This window comes from Chiloscyllium punctatum, chromosome 33 (genome assembly GCF_047496795.1).
Source record: "Chiloscyllium punctatum isolate Juve2018m chromosome 33, sChiPun1.3, whole genome shotgun sequence".
Classification (NCBI taxonomy): Eukaryota; Metazoa; Chordata; class Chondrichthyes; order Orectolobiformes; family Hemiscylliidae; genus Chiloscyllium; species Chiloscyllium punctatum.
The window spans coordinates 27,044,520-27,065,172 of NC_092771.1; the positions used below are offsets into that span (position 1 = coordinate 27,044,520).

The 20,653-nt window shown below is 40.4% G+C and overlaps 1 protein-coding gene across 3 annotated transcripts in view; it reads right to left on the minus strand.

Annotated features, from left to right (window-relative positions):
* Positions 1-2,113: 2,113 nt before the first annotated feature.
* ptpn9a (protein tyrosine phosphatase non-receptor type 9a) overlaps positions 2,114-20,653 on the minus strand; it is a 232,184-nt gene continuing 213,644 nt past the window's right edge. For all 3 annotated transcript variants that reach the window (XM_072553218.1, XM_072553219.1, XM_072553220.1), the window contains one exon: positions 2,114-11,000. In XM_072553218.1, the coding sequence (XP_072409319.1) occupies positions 10,810-11,000 (191 nt within the window). In that variant the 3' untranslated portion in view covers positions 2,114-10,809. The remainder of the gene's footprint in view (positions 11,001-20,653) is intronic.

Below are 20,653 nucleotides of genomic sequence, written 5' to 3' on the forward strand. Positions count from 1 at the left end.
ACTGCACGTGAACGCAGTGGGTTGTTAGACCATTTCAGAAAATAGGTATGAGTCAACCACATCACTCTGGCTCTGGAGTCACATGTAAGACCAAGTAAGGGTTTAATATGTCCTTTCTTAAAAGGACTTTTATGAACATTTTTTTTCTAAATACAGTTGATGACAGTTTTATGGCTACCATTATTAATGGATCTCTTATTACTGCATTTACTCATTTGTTGAATTCCAGCAGCTGCCATGAAGGTATTTGAATCCATGTCCCCAAAGAGTTACAGTAGGCTTCTTAATTACTAGTGCACAGTGCCATTACATTTACATCATCGAACTATGTCTTACAACGAAAGTGAAAAGGAATCATTTTGAACTTGAACCATTAACTGTCTGACTGTCTGTCTATCTATCTATCTACGTGGATGCTACCTGACCTGCTGTTTCTCCAGCACTTTGTTTCAGATTGCCAGTGTCTGCAGTATTTTGTTGTTATTTTGGTTTGAGATGGTTGCTTTCAGAAGATCAGTATTTACGGGACACGAGGATTCAAGGACAGAACGAACATGGCAACAAATCAGAGCTCTTTACCGGAACCGAGCATATACTCACATTACAGACACCTGCCTGGCCATTCGGGGCCAAACATTCAAACTTCCCGCATTATGAAAACAGGAGGGAGAGACTTGGATGGTGCTGTTGTCTGGCTGGTGTGATCCAAGAGTAATTCTCAAGTGAAATGGAGACACTTCCACAATGCATCAATGGGAGAGGGCAGCAATGGAAGATTAAATCCTGAAGCTGTGAACAGCTCAGAGCTCAGCCTCCAGGCTCCTTTGATGCAGGTCTCCCCGAAGCTTCCTATTTAGCTGAGGAAATGTGTACAACTTCATAATAAAAATGTCACTAAATATTCTTGATCCCTCTATTAAACCCTCTATTAAAGCTAGTTTTCTTACAGGTGAATACCAGAGAGCCCAGTGTGCTCACCAAAAATCCTTCCCCAGACCAACACTAACTAGAACAACTGGTCATTAAACTCAACTTTGCAGTCTTTGTCTCCAGAATAACTTCAACTAACATCATACTATAACCATAACCATAATCTCTTCAATGGTTTCTCCATTTGCGCATTGTGGAGTTTGTAGGAACAGATATATTCTTTGCAGAGCTCTGTGCTGCATTTTAAGCCAATACATTCATTTAAAATATATTTGATCTGCAGTTTTCTTCCCAAAGGCTGTGACTTGTGTGAGGATATTTCTCTCAAACAACTGAAGTCAATGTATCAAGTGGGAGAACAGAAGCTTTACTCGCATCATTTCAGGAGATGCACTGAACAAGCTTGCATTTATATAGCACCTTAACATACTTAATGATGCTTTCACAGGAAGTCTGATCCATCAGGAAATCGTCTTACACATCCAGATGTTAGCTGACAAAAAAAAAATACATACACCTGAAGGTTCAAAATAAAGTCAGTCTGAAGTCTATCGTCTTTGTTACTCGGTGCAGTTACTCAGCCCTTGAGATAGTTTACCAAGTGTTGACTCTCCAACTTTGACTTTCGTTCGATAGGAATGAGTGGTGGTCCTTGAGTTCACATTTATGAGGTCGTGTGTGCTGCACTGACACCAAGGGGATAGAGAATATCTGCTGGAAACTGTTCCACCTGGATATACACGGTCCAAAAAGCTGGGTGTGAGCTCACAGATTAAGTGCCTTCAAGGTCAAACGCCTGGCTTCCCATCACAAGGAGAGTCAGCACAACCCCAAAATAATCAGTAACTCTTCTGATTCAATTTAAGTTGGTGTAAACTCAGCTGCAGAGCCTGGCTGCCTCCTCTAAACAAAGCTTGCTTGATATTTCTGGGTGACTGATAACTCAAGTGCAAAATCTTTTTAATTTCAGGTTGGACTAGGAGGTGTTCCATCAAATGTTGATGGAAATAACCCAAAAGTCAAATCCAGGAGGAAAGACCTGCATTTATAAAGCATCTTTCACAATGTCAGAATGCCCTAAAGTGTGACGCAACTACCAAAGTACTATGGAAGGCAATGTTCATCCTCTGTAATACAGGAAATACATCCAAATTCTCCAACTGCAAGTCACCAATCATTTCAGTTGTAGTGAAATAAAATGGTTTATTGACTTAAAAAAATAATAAATAGTACATTACTTGAACAGCACTGGAAAAGAACAGGAATTAACAATATACGTAATGTAATAACAATCTTCACAAAGCATAATTTTGTCAGTTGAGTTACAATAAATATTTTTAAAGCACTTTAACTTATTATGGGCAGGCTGTTTTAACTGCAGTTGACTAGTAATAGGCCCGTGTCTCAGCCACTGTGTCCTGTAACACAACTTTTCCAATGATTTGGAAACACTATACCTATGGTGGTCCCAATAACTTGACAACTTTTGCTGAAATTTGGCCACAATATCAAAGAAAAAAAAGTGAGCATTCAACTGCTGCAGTGAACAAGATTACTGGGATTTGGTGGTTCACAACCAGTAAGGGGGGTTAACTGCAGAGGGCTCTGTGGGAACGCTACAGATTGGAACAAAACTGCTGTGTCAGTATCACATCAGAACTAAGTCTTTGAGCCCTGCTATACTTCGACACCACAATTGGTCTCATTTCATGTTTGGGTAATCATTGCACCAACAATTCAGTACAAACTTAACAGTGCAAGAGTAAATTTTGTTACTTGTGAATCAAGTGAACGGTTGAACATAAAATATAAAAAATACACCAATTGTGGATGATGTCACAACATAGTTATCAACAAACAACCTGATCTGAATAGGAATTTCCAAATTCCACAGTTAAAGGAGCGTGGTCTTTGAGAATACAGGAAGTATTCGGCAAATTGTTTTGCTTGTAAAAAGATATCAGCTAAACTAATTTGTGGGTCAGGTTTCTCCTGTTGCTCATCTCAGAATATGTGCTAAGAACAATACTTTGATATGTTCTGAATATTCACAATATTTCAATCAAACTACTCTCAAATCAACAATGACTTGCATTAATGTTCAGAACAACATCGGAGCAATATCAATATTCCTGGACTAAATGAACAAAGAATCAACTCATCAGTGCACAAGGGCAAGATGAAATCTGCTTAAATTCACATTCTTGAGAATATTAAACTCAGCAGAAGGGGCAGTTAGCATTGCACCTGCAAGGTTGAGGAGGGAGCAGAGAGCTGTGCTCTACACGAGCAGCTTGATCAAGTCATTAAGGAAAAAAAAAGACACTTGTCCTTGGCTGGTAAATTGGCAACTAGGCACTCAACAAAAGGACAATGAGAAAAGTTTAGAAAGTGATTTTAATTCAAAGACTCTTATGAAATAGATTGTCCTTCAAAAAAACAGTAGTGGAAACAGAACTGGTAACACCCTTTACAAAATAAATCGATTTAAAAAATGGAAAACACAAGTTTAAAGGACAGCTGGAAACGAACAAAGGAACCTGATAGGGAGAAATTCCACTGTTTTGTTGGTTCTATTTCAAATCCTTGGCACATACCAGTGTTAGCTTCAAGCAGCACCTCTTGCAAACAGTGGGGATTTCACAGACTGATTTAAAAGTCCACTCCTGTTGTTTGAAACACCTTTAAAATAACAACTGGCAAGTCTGGACTTAGGCAGACAAACATTAGATATTTTGTTCCCACCTCCTGGTGTTTTCTAGAATAAAAGAGGATGTCTGGGGTCCGGATGACATGCAATGTTGAGAAAACAATATTGTCCCTTAGCCTGGGTGGGAAGTGAAGACAAGAAAATGTGGTTTTTGATACAGACCCAGTGTGAACTTTATTTAATTAATCCAGGTTTCTGCATCCCAGCATCATCTTCAAAGCATGTTGCTGTAAGAGTTTTGTTCTGTACCCATTTTGTCACAGTTAATTCCAAGTGCAAACAAAATAAAGATCACGCAGCCCTATTGAGCAAAATGGCACAAGCACATCGACAGGTGAAGAGGTTCAAAATGGCTACTATATCTAGATTCTGTTTAGAAACCACTCATGAAGATAAACTTCTGGAATAAGCACAATGTCATGGAGGAGTCGTTCAAAAAGCAGTTGAGCGCTATGGCAATTGGTCTTAGATGTTCTTTGGGATGATCGGTTAGATGGTCTGAACTGCTTCCCTGATCTATACCATACTTTGCGATTAAGCAGTATATTTGCTCCATGAATCTACTACAATCTCAACTTGTAATAAGTTACAAGAACTAAAGGCTTCGCAGTTTCTTCACGATTGTCAAGCACTCACCCATATAGTTATCGCTGATGTTAAGGCTAACACACTTCAAATACTTCAACTCTGGGCACGAGTTACATGTCAGCATAATAGATTTACTCCAACACCCTCTAGCAATGGCCAGTTTTGGAGTTGGAAAATCGCTGGTCACAATGAGCACATTTGTCAAAAGCAGAGCTCTAAATCTCACTGGCATCAAAAGCTGTATTATCAACCTCTAATCCTGAAGGAAACATGATGAAGAAAATGCCATGTAGACAAATAGATGCATGCACACAGAATAGACATTTTTTAAAACCTGGCATTTATTTAGCACCCTAATCTCAAAGCACTTTACAGCCAATGAAGGACGTGTAGTCACTGTAGTAAAATAGGGAATATAATAGCCTATTTGTATTTTTTTCAAATTCATTTGTGAGACTTGGGCGTTGCTGGCTGGCCATCATTGATAGCCCTTGAGAAGGTGGTGATGAGCTGCCCTCTTGCTGTGGGTTGCATAGCAAGTCTCCACAAAGGTCAATGTGTTAATGACCAGACAATCTGTTTCAGAAATGTTGGTTGAGGAATAAATGATGGCGCACACACGTATACATCTATAAAGTGAAAAAGCCATTCTCCAGTGTTTTGTTCTCAGCCTATTTTGAGCAGCATGTAGAGACAGTCCCTTTATATTCAAATTATTTATATCAAACCGTCTTATTTTGTTACCTTAATTTGACAACTAGTGACTATCCTTCTCAGTTAAGGTGGGATGAGAATTTGGAAATAAAAATGTTGAGAAGCAGGGTCTTTATGGGGTTGGAATGGCTGCAAGACACAGTACACTTGATCAAGGATTAGGGCTAAGTTGGTCCTTGCTGACAATCTGATATCCAGGTCTGGAAAACGTGCAGTGTTCCAGTGCATCAGCCTGACTTATTGATGGAATGAGGAGAGAGATAGATCCATTACTGGGAACTGGGGATTATTAGCAAAGCAGCACAGAAGATATTGTTGACTGTTCCCCCAGGCAGCACATATTCAAGCAATAACCTGTGAACTGACACTCAGTTTTGGTTTTACCAGTGCCATCTGACACTGGATTTCATTCCAACCTTAGCTAAAACATGAATAAAAGAGCTGAACTCCAAATATGATGTGTGTCCAGACAACATTTAACAATGTGACATCAAGAAATTCAGTAAAATTGAAGTCATGGGAATTTTGGGGAAAATTGTCCACTGGTTGGAGTCATACCTAGCACAAAAGAAGACAGCTGCTGTTGCTGGAAGTCAACTATTTCAATTCCAGGCCATCACCACTGGAGTTCTTCAGGGTAGTGCCCTAGGCTTAACCATCTTCAGTTGCTTTATCAACAGATTTCTGCCTATCGTAGGTTCAGAAGTGGGAATATTCACTGCTGAATGCAATGTTTAGCAAAACCAGCAACTCCTCAGAGAAGGAAAGAATCTGCAAGAAGCAAGACCTGGACAACATGAAGGCTTCAGCTGATAAATTGCACTTGTACCAGAGTACCAGAAATGACCACCTTCAACAACAGAGAATCTAATCGTCTCCTCCTAAAGTTCAAGAAATTGCTGAATTTACCAGCCTGGACATTGGGTTACCACTGACCAGAAACAGAACTAGCCATATAAATATATGGTTACAAGAACAGGTCAGAGGATGGGAATCTCTGGCCAGTAATTCACCTCCTGACTCCTCAAAGCCTGGTGCTACCTATAGATATGGCAGGAGTGCAAAGAATACTCCCTACTTCCCTAAATGAGTACATCTCCAACATTCAAGAAGAGCAATACAATCCAGGACAAAATATTGATTGGCACACCATTCATTAACTTAAACATTCGCTTTCTCCTCAATACAGTAGCAGCAATATAACAAAATACAAGATTCATTGCAACATCTAGCTAAACTTCCTGCACCTTCCAAACCAAATGACCACCATAATTTTGAAGGACAAGACCAAGAGATGTAAAAGCTCATCATCACATAAAAGTTTGTTTGGAAATATATCACCATTCCTTCAGTGTTGCTGAATCAAATTCTTGGTTTTCAGTAATTTGGTCGGAAATATGAGGGTGATGGGTCTATATGTTGGGGAGAAACCTGCTGATAAAACCAAAATGACTAGTTTATTTGTGCTGTGGAACTCTTAGGTCTAACACACTTTTGATACCAGTATAGTGTTCAATCCTAAGCCTGAACACATTCAGCTTAGTTTAATGTCAGCTCTTCTAATCAAACTCATGTTTTCCTCCTTGTTTGTTTTCACCTTTACAACATTGGGACGTATAGCCTGAGATGACCACATGCAATTTCCCAACAATACATGTCGACTCTGTCACATTATTGCTCAAATGATCCAAAGGACTGCAAAAACGTTACTGTCAGCTTATAGAAGGAGGGCACACAATGGGAAGGAGTTTTACTCCTCAATTCTGTGACCAATGTTTTATTCTCCTAAGTAGTCAGGTAACATTTTTCCACATTCATATGCCATTCTAGGCTGCAGCTCATTGTTCTGGAAATCAGGATTGATGCAGGAACAGGATCAAAACCAAAAAACCACGAGCCTGAGATATACATAATGGCCCATGCGTGCAATGAAGTGTCAACTAATAATATGATCTATGCCTACCAATGTACATTAGCCAGTATTGTTAGTGAGGCCAAATTGGGACTATTGGTTACCATGAAATAAAACAAGGTTTATCCCTTCCTTCTGAAAAGCCCATACAATTCAATTGTTTACATGATGGGTTATGATATCACAAATCTTCTCTCATCATTTGGGTGGCTGATGTACACTCAATTCCAGAATTGCTTCTTATGGAGTATTAAGTTCAGCATTTTCTTTTTAGATAAAAGAAATCTAAGTACTATACAGTAAGGAGAGTTTCCACTTTGAGTGCTGCTGTACACACAGTAACAGTAATTAGTTCATGCTCCTCACTCAGATGCTGAGCAGCAATGATCAATTCAACAATGTTCAAGCTGGTAAGGAAGAAAACCTCTGAACTCAGCGAGTGGAATAGCTTTCGCGGTAAAGTGGCAAGTCAAATACTTGTACAACAGGAATGCTCAAACTTGCAGACCTTGTGGGTCATGAATCCTGGGGGCACCACATAAGGTTTTAATCTCCGTTCCCAGTCATTTGTGTGAGCAACTAAGGATTTATCCGGCAGTGAGGAACATTCAAATATTCAAAACCAAACTCCAAAAAATTAAAACAGATCAGCAAATGAGATGCACAAGTGAAAACACAGCAATCTCCGTACAAGTCATTTAGATATTGGCAACATTAAGAGGTTGCAGTTCAGGTACTGCTGTTACAGGAGAGTGCAAAATGTAGATTAATGCTATATAGGTTATGTTGAAATACTTCAATATTATTTAATGAAAGCTACAGCCAGTGTGAGTCCAAAGAAATTTAAGAGATCCATATACACAGGCCTCTACAATATAAACAACAGATACAAAAGAAAATTAGAGAGGCTAATGGAATGCTGGCCTTTATATTCAGCAATGTAGGATATAAAGTGGATGAAACTTTGCTTGAGGTATACAAAGACCCACACTTTAGTACGTGTGCAGTTTCAGACATTCTGCCTTAAGTAGGATATATTAATCTTGGAACTGTACAGGCACCCAAGACTCTCAGGGTTAAATTATGGGAAGAAATTACATGAAATTGGAATACTGAAAGGTAAGGGATGATTTTACAAGAGATTGCAAGGGCAGATAGTGTACTTATTTTGTGCTGATAGGCCGAGTCTAGATCAAAGGACATAACTTTAAAATCAGAGCCAGGCAATTCAGGAGAAAGAGAGAGTTAATGTTTTGAGTTCACTATGACTCTTCTTAAAACTTTTCAGAAGTTACAAAACAGATGTTTGCACTAAAGGTGGTAGTAGTCTGGAAATCTCTTCCTACATGAAACAGTTGACTGCATCTTAAAAAATCATTTTAAATCTAATATCGCTAGATTTTTGCTGACCAATGCCATTAAGGGACATAAACCAAGGCAAGTGGATGGAGTCAGGATACAGATCAGCCATAGTCTTACTGAATGGCAGTCTAATGTTCCAACGCTGAGGACAATGAGTAATGAGAAAAATAGCCCTTTGTTCCCTTTTTTGCTCTTCTGAGGTGCTTATAAGTAAACTTGTACTGTTTCATGCAAAAATCTAAAATATTTTGCAGCAAAAATTTGAGCTAGGGAACTAGCTTTTTCCTCACATCCAATGGGTTTACAACAAATCAACCTACTGACAATCCCTCAAGTAAAAGTTCAACCAGAACTCAATGTCTTCACTTGCAAGTCAGAAGCACAACTTCTATTTGGGGATATCATTGGAATCAAGAATGATAACAGCCCATTTAGGTGGGAGTGATGGAGAGTACTGATGCAAGGCTGAACCTAAACGCTCACTAAATCGTGAATTAGTACAGGACAATTCTCCAAAGGAAATTAGGACCCATTTTGTATGACACATATCAGTTAAGTCAAGATCATCCAAGAATATCCATGACATTGTTGTATTAAGGCAATAAATGACACAATAGAATTAAACCATTCATTTGAACTATTTTGGCTTACAATTCACTAGTTCACATATAAACTTACAATTCCGAAAGTCATACCATCTATCAATTTCAGTCCTGTTACAATGACCCTTTATAAACCTGTGTGTGAAAATCAATACAATGTAACAGGAACACCATTAAAGGCTGTGATGGCTGTTTTTGCTGAACATCCCCCCACCACCCCTCCAACACACCTGAAAACCAATCTTCTCAAAGTCAAGAGTTTGCTCCATTGCCTTTGTTCTTCCCAACACAAGCTAAACAGTGAAAACTGAATAACAAACATACAAGAAAATGCACTGCATGTGTAAAGTAGCACAACATAAATATTGGCCTCAAATTTCAAAGGATGCAGAGAGATTTGGTCAGTGTTGCAAAATATAATTCATTTGAAAGGTACTGTGTGGTAAATGAAAGCACTTGTTATTTCTCTGAAAACTATACACAGCGAAAAATATTGAGCACTCCTATCATGGAATTCATCCTAGACTTCCCTCACAGAGCTCTAATGGTGTGATCACTTCACCGTGAGGAGTGGACTGCTTGCTGTCAGCTGACAATTATCTCTATGTATGGTTGCATCAACCTGAAGGGTTTACATTTGCCTCACAGGTTTATCCATCTCTCAAGGATTATTTCCACATTCTGGCCTTTGGAAAGGAACACAAAAACAAGCCAAGAATTCATGATTGTTGAAAGCAATGACACGACTCAAAGATTACAGAGAAATGTCATCCATCATAATGGAAATCCTGAAGTTAAGAAATTTGGGCAGGTGCAGAAAATGACCCAATAGTATGCACATAAACGTACTCAAAATACAGGACTTGTTCTGTCATTTGTTCATGGCGTTAAGTCATGCTGCAATAAATTTACAATGCCACAGAAATTTCTGACATATAGCAAAGGTCAGATCAGACTGGCTGCTTCAGGTTGATGTATATGGAGATCTTACATTAAGGGTCAACAGAGGCAGTGACAAGCAAGAGGGTTGCCGAGCTGTGTAAACTCCTCTGTTCTCAAGTTCAGCTTGAACAAAACCTTTGGGAGACAGGTGGAGTTGCAGATTTTCAAAGCAGTTTGGGTAACCATTATGGTTTTATAACCTTAATTAAATCAAATCCAACTGAGAGAAATGGAAAAAAAAGAGAGATGGAGAAAGATAAAGGGAAGAAAAATAAGTTCCCCTGAGAGAAAGGTTAAGTTTTGAATAACACTTTGGCTGCATGCACTACAGCCCCAATTACGAATAAAAGGCAAGAAGGCACAAAGAGTAAACTCATCTCACAGGCACGGACATCAGTGACAAATACACAGCTCGGCTGATGACATTTCATTCCCCAGCTTGTCTTTGTCAATGAGACTGACACGAGAACTGCCTCCAGGGTCAAGAGTCCGTCTGGCGCTCCCAATGTTAATCATGGCCCGAGGTAACAGAAGTACAACTTGGTGCTTTCTGCTATCCCTCAGATGATGCTTGAGGTAATTTTTTTGTTGTTATTTTCTTTTTGTATGTCATTAACAAGTTTCTTTTTCAGAAAAAGGAGGAAGTCTGGTCCACAGACGACACGTTACAGAACTTCAATTTCCAGCCACATGGTGTCGAAAGGTTGTGGTTTCAGTCTTTGCAAAAATGATCGCCTTCATTTATCATTGACCACTCATGTCTCCTGTACCGTAGATTTTATTTCTAATGCTACATTATTGGAATAAATGAATTGTAACATATTTTCTTCAGGAAATGTCTATATGCTCCATGAAGATGGCTACTGGTACGATGGCATTAAACCATTGTAAAATAAGTTCTATCCAAGTAGTTAAGGCTAGTACTAATTCTAGGATCTTGTACAATCACAAAAGGTGGACGTCTACAGATATTAGTAGAGCTCATCTGCATGTGTGCAGAAGTGGTATATAATCTATGTTGGGGAGGGGGGGGTGAGGAGATTCTCTCGTTAATGATGGGCTGACAGTAGGTTTTTCCTCTGAGCATGCTCGATAATTGCTGTGTAACAGAAGTAGTACTGGTCAGGAGTCTGGATGCTGAAGGCTCGTTGTGTTCGCATCCTTCGGACGGTTTGGTATATGTTGAGAGTACCCACATCTTCCAGCTGAGAAAGGCATATATCCAAAGTGCACAGAGTGCCTGGAGAGTTAAAAATAAGCTGCATAAGTATGGGTCTGAACAAAACACATTTAACAAGCCCAATTAGCCAGTCACTGAATTTAACAAAAATTTACATTTATACAGTGAATATCTATCAAATAAATCTGACAAGAACAATAGAGCACATTTCTAGCTGCAACTGTACATCTGTTTGACATTTATAACAGCCCTTTATCTACAGGTCTACTGTGAGAAATTACTCCTCAGCATTCTCTCCAAACCCAAATCCAGATCTGTCCCACCGAGCCCAGTATACTTAGAACTAACAGAAAGGGTTGAAGAGGACCATATTGTGCAATTTGTATACATGGAATTTTGAAAGGAACCTGACAATGTACTAAATCCACTGGATCCACTGGATCAAAATGACAATGGCAACATGAATACCAAATTGAGAAAAGGACTGAAGCAGAGAATAGAGGTGAAAGGTTGTTTTGCAGGTTAGGGACAGGGTTACAGTGCTGGAGCCCCAGGTTTGGAATTAGAAATACTGTGCTTTTTGATGTATGTTAATAACCTGACTGGCATTTATATGTATAGCATTATTTCAAAGTTTGTATTTGATGTGAAATTCAAATGGAACAAACAATGAGGACAAGAACAAACTCAGGAAGTATACAGTTTGATGAAATGGACAGATCCCTTTGAAATATGAATCGAATACAGAGAAGTATTGAACATTATATTTTAATTAGAGGGATAAAGACATGCAACATAAACCACATGGTACCATGTTAAAGTGGGAGGCAGGGATGCCGGGGGGGGGGGGGGGTGGAAGAGAGAAAAGAAAAACCTGTAGGTTCATGTTCACAGAAGTTTGAATGTGGCAGGACAAGTTGGGATGCGTATGGTTCCTTTATTAATAGAATACAAAAGCAAATATATTATGCTAAACGTTTATAAAATACTGGTGCAAGTGTTCAAGTCTGGGCACCACACTTTAATAATCACGCCAAGTCCGTAGGCAGCGTGCAGAAGGTTTGTCAGAATATTGTAAGAGACAGGGATTGACAAAGATGGAGAGACTGAAGACATCACTGTTATTCTCTTTAAAACTGACAGTTAAGAGGAGATTTGGTATAGGTGTTCAAGATCATGACTAGTTTTGACAGAGTAAATAAAAACAAGCTATTTCTAACAGAGCAGTGGGAACCGGGGAATGGAGTCCACAGTAATGGGCAAATAAATCGGGGTAACATGAAGAAAGATTTCTTCAAACAGCAAGTTGTTGCCATCTAGAATCAACAGTCTGAAAGGATAATGGAAGCAGATTTGATAATCTTCAAAAGAGAATTGAATAAGTACTTTGGGGAAAATATTTAAAGAGCTGAGAGGAAACAGCAGGGCTTTGTGAGTAGAGATTTAGAAGGCCAAGTAGCTTTGCTTAACCTAAATATTGACTTGATCTTAGGTGTGAGTCTGTTCCTATCCTCCTCATCGATTCCTCTAAATGGTAAAACAAAGCTACACTTTAAATTAAGTTCAGTATATCCTTGTGCTAAAAAGAACTTAAACTGAGGAGACTGAACAGTCAGAAGCTGCTTCACCATTCTTCACCAAGTAATGACATGATATGCCCATCTATCTCAGTCCAACTGAAGCTGAGACCTGCATTATCTAAGCTTTGTTACTGGTATATTCTTCAAATTCCCTCTTGCGCAGTCTTCGACCTTGTCCCTTTTGTAAAGCTGAGCTTACCCAAACTCCGATGTTGCATCCTAGCTCAAACCAAGTCACCTCACCCATCACTCAGAGCTTAATGACTTATATTAGCTACTGGTCTAATAACCGAATGGTTACATCATTAACATCTGCATTCTCATATCACTCCAGTGTTGCTCCTCTCTGAATCTCTTCAATGCATCTCTAGCTACACAAGCCTCAAAGGGAAACCTATGTTCCTGGAATGGTCTCCTGTACAACTTCATTGGCAGCTATGTCTTCAGTTTTCTCTGCCCTGAGCTCTGAAATTGTTCACTAAATTTCTGCACGTCTTCCATTCTTCAAGGGAGCTCCTTGAAACCTAGCCATTTGACCAAATATTAGATCATCTGACCTAACATCTCCTGATATAGCATAATGTTAAATGTTGTCTGGTAGCATTCTTGTTGGGATATTTTGCTTTGTTGAGGGTGATATATAATTGAAAATCGTGTTACTAACTGGTAACCATTTACACTTGTTGTAAAATGTACAGCTGTGGATAAGCTACAAGTTGGAACTGATCTTCCTCCATGGATGAATGGTCCTTAGAGTTGGGCTCCCAATCCTTAGGACACAGGACAAATAATTATGACTGCTGCCTGGTTCAATTATATGGTTCCCTTTACATAATCCTCCCTTGGCGTTAAATCAGTGGGAAGGAATGGATTGCTCCGATGCCCCTCCCACAGTGATGGCCACACTGCACACAGAATGTACTTGGGCTCAGTTCACTGTGAGGTTAAGTGCTGCCTCACAGCACCAAGGACCCACTTCGATTCCAATCTCGGGTGAGAGTGTGGAGTTTGTACATTCTCCCAGTCTCCACGTGGGTTTCCTCTGGGTGCTCCGGTTTCCTCCCTCAGTCCAAAGATGTGCAGGTTAGTGTCCAGGGTTGTGCAGACTACGTGGGTTAGCCATGAGAAATGCATGGTTACAGGAATAGGGTAGAGGAGATGTGTCTGGGTGGCACGCCCTTTGGAGGGTTGGTGCGGACTTGATGGGCTGAATGGCCTGCTTCCACATGGTAGGGAATCTACAAAATCAATCAAATAGGAACTCCAATTGGAAGACCAGCAAATGGAGGCGGCAGGCCACTTTGCAATTGGAAGGCCCAGTGTCTTCAAGGATAGGGGCTGAAAAGTAAACCTGCTTCATCAGAAAAATGCTAAACAGACTTGGTGGCACTCAGCCCATTAGGAGGCCAGATACAAAGCACAACAATGATAGCATGACAGTTAAAGATTCAAAACCATGTTCTGCACCTCCAAAAATAGAAAGTAGCTTCATCACTGGATCCTCCTACCCCTACCTGCTGCTAATATTGGGCACAGGCCACAGAAGCTTTGAGAAGGAAATGAAGGGGGGATCATAACAGAAGCAACCTGGAGCTCCCACTCGTTCTGCTTCTTGCACCTTCAATGGCATCTCCAGCAAGACCACCTCGGTCAGACGCCCTGGAGCAGAACCAGCCCTAGATAAGAGGGCAAGCCCAAATTGAAAGACTGAGGAGAAGCCTGTCCCAGTCCTACTGAATGGGTATTACCAGTCCTTTCAGATAAACAGTTCAAATGCAATGGTGGGAACCTGTGGATTGGGTCTAGCAAATCCACAAAAGGACATGGCCGAAGTAAATAGCTAGCATGAATTTGAGACTGTTTACTGCAGAATCCTGTGAAGAGATTGTCAGAGTTTAATTAAAACACAATAGTAGATTCTGATAAATATTGTTTTTCCTTGATAAAGTCTTTGATAAAGTTGTGTTGGATCTTCCCCTGACTGTTGGCCCCTTTGTCTATCTCACCACGTTTGGATAATTGCAAATTGGTCAAGGTTAGTCAGGGGACATTTACCTAACCCTTCACTTTTTCAACAAACTGGTGATAGTGTAACCTGAGGGTCACAGGCTACTGGCTTCACTCGACATTGCAACCTAGCTGTCCAACTGAGCTAATCAATCGATAGCACCCTTCATAACCTCAGGACATCCTGAAGTAGTTTACAAGCAATTGAATATTTCTGACCTGTAATCACATGATACCAATGTAGGAAACACAGCAGCAAATTTGCAGGCAGCAAGTTTATACATTTGAACAATACAATAATGACTACATTATCTATTTTCATGATATTAATGGAAGGGATAAATATTGGCCAGGCCACCAGAGATAGTACATCTGCTTTTCTTTGAGAAATTTATAGGATTTCTTATGTCTAGCTTTCTACATTTATATCTACCAATGCAGTACCTCTGATAGCCCACAGTACTGGAGTGCCTGCTTAGATTGCAAAGCACAAAGCTTTGGAGTGGGATAACAACGTTTTCACTCAGAGGCAAGAGCAATACAAAGAGTCAAGGTTGACACAATAGGTTTGAGAAACTGCAGTTTTGAAAATAAAAATTTCTTCAGGCATGATCAAAATCTACCAATAGACGATATAAATACTAACAGTCAAAACTTGCTCAGTAACAACTCAATGTCAAATTCAGAGCCAGCGCCACGCAGTTCCTGAATACATGGCAGTTTTGGTCACCAGAGACAAAGTAAGGGTAACTGCCCTTGATATTAAGACAGCATTTGACATCATATGTCATCAAGGGCACTGGCAAAACTGGAGTCCGTGGGAATTGGCAAAAAATCTCTGCTGGGTGGAGTCATTCTGTGCACAAAGAAAGATGACTGTGGTTGAAGGTCAAATATCTCACTTCAGGACATCTCTGCAGGAAAACCTCAGGGTAGTGTCCTTGGCCCAACCATCTTCAGCTGCTTCACCAATCATCTTCCCTCCATCATAAGGTCAGAAGTGGAGATGTCCATTAATAATTGGTGAACATTGTGCATTCACAATTCCTCAATATCCTGGCTGATCTTCTACCTTAATAGCATATTTCTACTTTCTCTCCGTATCTCTTGATGCTTTAATGTCTAAAAGGTTTCCAATTTCTTTGCTGAATATTCTCAGTGACCTGGCCTCTATAGCCTCCTGTGGTATGAAATAAGTTAACTACCCTCTGAGCAGAGAAGTGCGTTTTCATCTCAATCCTAAGTGACGTATTCCACTTCCCGAGAATGTGACTCCTGGTTCTTGATTCCAAAACCAGGAAACATCCTTCCTGCATGTATAAAGTCAAAAATCACACAACATCAGGTTATATTCCAACAGGTTTAATTGGAAGCACTAGCTTTCAGAGCACTGCTCCTTCATCAGGTGGTTGTGGAGTATAAGATTCCTACATGTAGTCTGTCTAGCCTAGTTAGAATTTTATATGCTTTAATCAGATCCTCTCTCATTCTTCTAATCTCGGGTGAGATCAGGCACAGTTGAACCAAATTCTCTTCATAGAGTTTTGCCATTCTTGGCATCAGCCTACTGAACCTTCACTGCACTCCCTCTGAGGAAAGAGAGGAACTAAACCTGCACACAATGAGTTCTGAAAGGTTAACTCTGCTTTCTCTCCACAGATACTACCAGACCCGTTTCTGCAGAAATTTCTGTTTCAATTTCATAGTCTACAGAATTTTGAAAGATGACCACCAAAGTATCCAATATTTCCAGGGTCACTTCAGTATTCTGGAATGCACGTCAACAAGCCCTGAGGATTTGGAGTCATGGAGTCCTACAGCACAGAGACAAGTCCTTTGGCCCAAACTGGTCCATGCCGGCCACAATGCCTGTTCATGCTAACATCACTTTCCTGCACCTGGCCCATATCCTTCTAATCCTTTCCTATCCACGTATTTATCCAAATGTCTTTTAAATGTTGGTAATGTAACCACCTCAACCAACTCTACTTTCATTTCATATGCGTACCATCCTCTGTGTAAAAAAGTTGCCTCTCAGGTTTCCTTTTATTCTCTCCCCTGTAACTTTAAACTGATGTCCTCTAGTCCTCGATTCTCCAGCACTGGGAAAAAAAAACTGAGTGCATTCACCCTATCCATGCCTCTCATGATCTTAATGATGTGGAGGTGCAGTGTTGGTCTGGGGTGTACAAAGTTAAAAATCATACACTAGGTTATAGTCCAACAGGTTTATTTGGATCTTGCATGCCTTTTCTCAGCCCACTTGCCGGGATGATCCAGGTCCTGCTGCAATTTCTGATAACCTTCCTCACTGTCCACGATACTGCCTATTTTAGTGTCATCAGCAAACCTACTAATCACGCCTTGTACATTGTCAACCAAATCATTCATATCAATAGCAGTGGCTCAGTGGTTAGCACTGCTGCCTCACAGCACCAGGGACCTGGATTCCTTTCTAGCCTCGGGTGACTATGTGTGGCTTTTGCACATTCTCCCTGCGTCTGTGTGGGTTTCCTCTGGGTGCTCCGGTTCCCCTCACAGTCCAAAGATGTGCAGGCTGGGTGAAATGGCCATCTAAATTGCCCATAGTATTCAGGGGATGAGTGGGTTAGGTGCATTAGTCAGGGGAAATGTAATAGGGTAGGGAAATAGATTTGGGTGGAATATCCTTCGGAGGGTTCGTGCGGACTTGTTGGGCCAAATGGCCTGTTTCTACACTGTAGGGGTGCCATCTATAACAAACAGCAAGGGGCCCAGCACCGACCCCTGAGGTACTCCACTAGACACAGGCCTATAGTTCAACAAGCATCCTTCCACTATTATCCTCTGCTTCCTATCATCAAGCCAATTTTGTATCCAATTTGCCAGCTCCCACTGGTTTCCATGCGATCTAATCTTCCAGAGTAGCCTACCATGTGGAACCTTATGAAAGGTCTTACTGAAATCCATTTAGACTACGTCTACCACCCTGGCCTCGTCAACCTTCCTGGTCACTTCATCAAAGAACTCTAATAAATTTGTGAGGCATGAGCTCCCACTCACAAAGCCACTACTCCTAATCAAACCCTGTCTTTCCAAATGCATGTACATCATATTCCTTAGAATCTTCTCAAGTAACTTACCCACCGCAGATATTAAGCTCACTGCTCTAGACTTTCCAGGCTTTTCTTTGCAGCCCTTCTTGAACAATGACACATTTGCTACCCTCCAGTTTTCCAGGACCCCATCTTCGTCAGCCTTTAACCCATTAAAATTCTCTAGTACCCTCTTTGTACTAATATTGATTTCCTCCAATTCCTCCCTCTCACTGTGGTTCCCAAACATTTCTGGATAATATTTCAACAGACATAAGATATAAGTTTAATTCTTCTGCCATTTCTTTGTTCCCCTATATCATTTCCTCTTGACTGTAAGGGACTACATTTATCTTCACTGATCATTTTCTCTTCAGATACTTACTGAAGCTTCTAAAGGCAGTTTTTAATATTTGTTACAAGTTTACTTCCATACTCTTTTGATCAGTAAATGCTCAAGGTATTTCATAAGGTGGAGTCAGTGTAACATCTTCCCTTTGCCAATCTTCCCTCCCAACTCTCATACTTAAATCACCAAGGAGTATCAACTTATCTCATCTTGTGTCATAGACAATGATCGGTTGAGGCTGGAGTCGAATTTGTTTTTGGCCTCAGAGACTGCTTCTAGAGTTGGGCACGGGCACTGATGCCTATGCTGTACTGCTTCTAGATTAGGGTAAACCGGAGGGTCCTGGAACTTTTGTGGAGTAGACTGACTGAGATAATCAACTGTTTTTTTTTAAGAAACGGTGAAACCAATTCCACGGAGTTGGTGCTCTTCTTCACGTTTATCCATCAAGAAGGTGGCATATCCACCGCTTTATTCTTTGAGCTGCCCACCATCTCACTCAGAGCAATGTCAACAACCTAGTGCTGGAGTTACCAAGCAATGATGGCAAATTTTGCCACCATTGCCGCTGGGAATGGTCCAAGAGGGCCCTGATGTTTTAGCTTCCAAACATAAGTTTGCTCACAGGAGTTTTTTTTAAACATATGGCAGCCACTGCACACCAACTATCTCACAGTCCTGGCTGATCAAAGTCTTTGTGCAATGGTGGGGAAAACTAAGATGATTGTTGTCCATACTCCACTGCACTGACAGATTCCTAACACACACACACACACTTCAATAACAAGCCTTATCATTTTCCCAATTCTCGAAGCTTGGAGGTCTACTCCTTGGAACCCTAGGTTCTATCAGGCTAGATTCATCAGGCTGGAGCTCTCCTCCTCTGGAGAAGTGAAGACTGACAGAACGATTTGATATAGGACTTTAAAATTAGGAACAAATTTAATAGGTGAGGAGAAGATTGTTTCCGTTTGTGGCAAAGCTAAGGCAGGATAAATATTAGATGATCACTAGTAAATCCAAAAGGTGATTCAGCAGGAATCTTTATCCAGGAAGTCGTGAAAATTTGAACTCCCCACCATCTGGAGTAATTGCGAAGATTGCATACGTCACAGGATTTAAGCGATTGCCAAAAGCATTATGAAGAAAAACCTCCTTATGCAAAAGAGTAGTTAGGATCTGGAAAGCATAGCCTGAAAAGCATGTGCATCCAATTTGAGTAATATTTCAAATGAGAATTGAATCATTAGTTGAAGGAGAAGAAATTGCAGAGATATAGGGAAAGAGTTAGGGGAACGGGGTTAACAGAATTGCTCTTTGAAAGACCAGGTTTAATGAGCTTAATGGCCCCCTTCCATGCTATGATTCTATAGCAAGTTGGATTTGGACATGGGAATGGTATGTTCATAGGGTGAGATGAAGTAGGTTAGGAGGCTACTCATTTAAAATATAATTACTGGCATGAACAGTTGGGCCAAGTATCCTATATCTACACTGCAAACACACCAATTCTAAATAGCATCACTATAAACTGAGTGTACACTTATTGCATCATAAGCCAAGGTACAAAGAAGTGTTTAGACTTTGGCCAATCACAACTGTGACAATTTGTAGCTTTCCCACTAGGGAGCACAAAATAGCAGAGCAGCAAAGAAGTTGGTGCGCTGTTCATGATGCAGTCTGTCAATGTTGATTACAGAACAAAAGCCATCACATGTCAAGTGGTCAAGATTTCAGATAACAGACATACACTGCCAGAATCTTGGAGCTAAGATACCACAGATGCTCAAACTGTAAACACTTTTTGAAACCCACATTGTTGTTTCCAGTAACTTATAGACAATGAAACTATGGTGTCTGGTAACTTTAAATTTACAGCATGCAGGTCTCATTGGCACAGTGCACAATTATTACTCATCCCAGAGAGATTGGTGGTCAATCAGCTTTTTGAACCACTACAGTCCATGTGAGTTTGAGAATCCTGTCCCATCCAACATGAAGAAACATGTGATATTGGTCCAGGTCAGGATGATGGGCAACTTGGAAGGAAATCTTCTGCCCTTGTCCTTCTAGCTGGGAGGGGGCTTTGGTTTTGGAAGATACGGTCAAGGAAGCTTTCTGAAATGACTGCAGTAAACCTTGTAGATGTTTTGCACTGCAGCTGTTGAGATCAGTGAATGTTTAAGGCGATGGATTGAGTATCAAATCCTGCAGGGTGCATTATCCTGGATGTTATTGAGTCTCTTGATGTTTTTGGAGCTGCATCCATCCAGACAAAGAGCATTCCATAACACCTCTGATTTGTATGTTATGGACTGACTTTGAGCAGTCACTATGAGACTTACTAGTTATGGATTTTTCCCCTGCCTCTGATCTGCTCTTGCAGCCATTGTGTTTAGGTACAATGATTAGTAACTGGAATGGTGTGGATTCAGGGTGCAAAGAAGACATTAAATAACAAAAAGGTGAGCTATCAGGTAATTTGTAAACTTGTAAATGAACTATTCTTTTAAAGTTATCGGATCAAAATTCCCTTCATACCGACATTACAATACACCAAATGGATTCTAACGGTTTAAGAGGGCTCCCAATCAATGATTCTTATGAATGGACAATAAATGGTCCAGCCAAATGCCCAAATCCTATGAGTGGATTAAAAAAAAAACCACAGGCCAGCTTTCACACTTCACCCAATGGCTATAT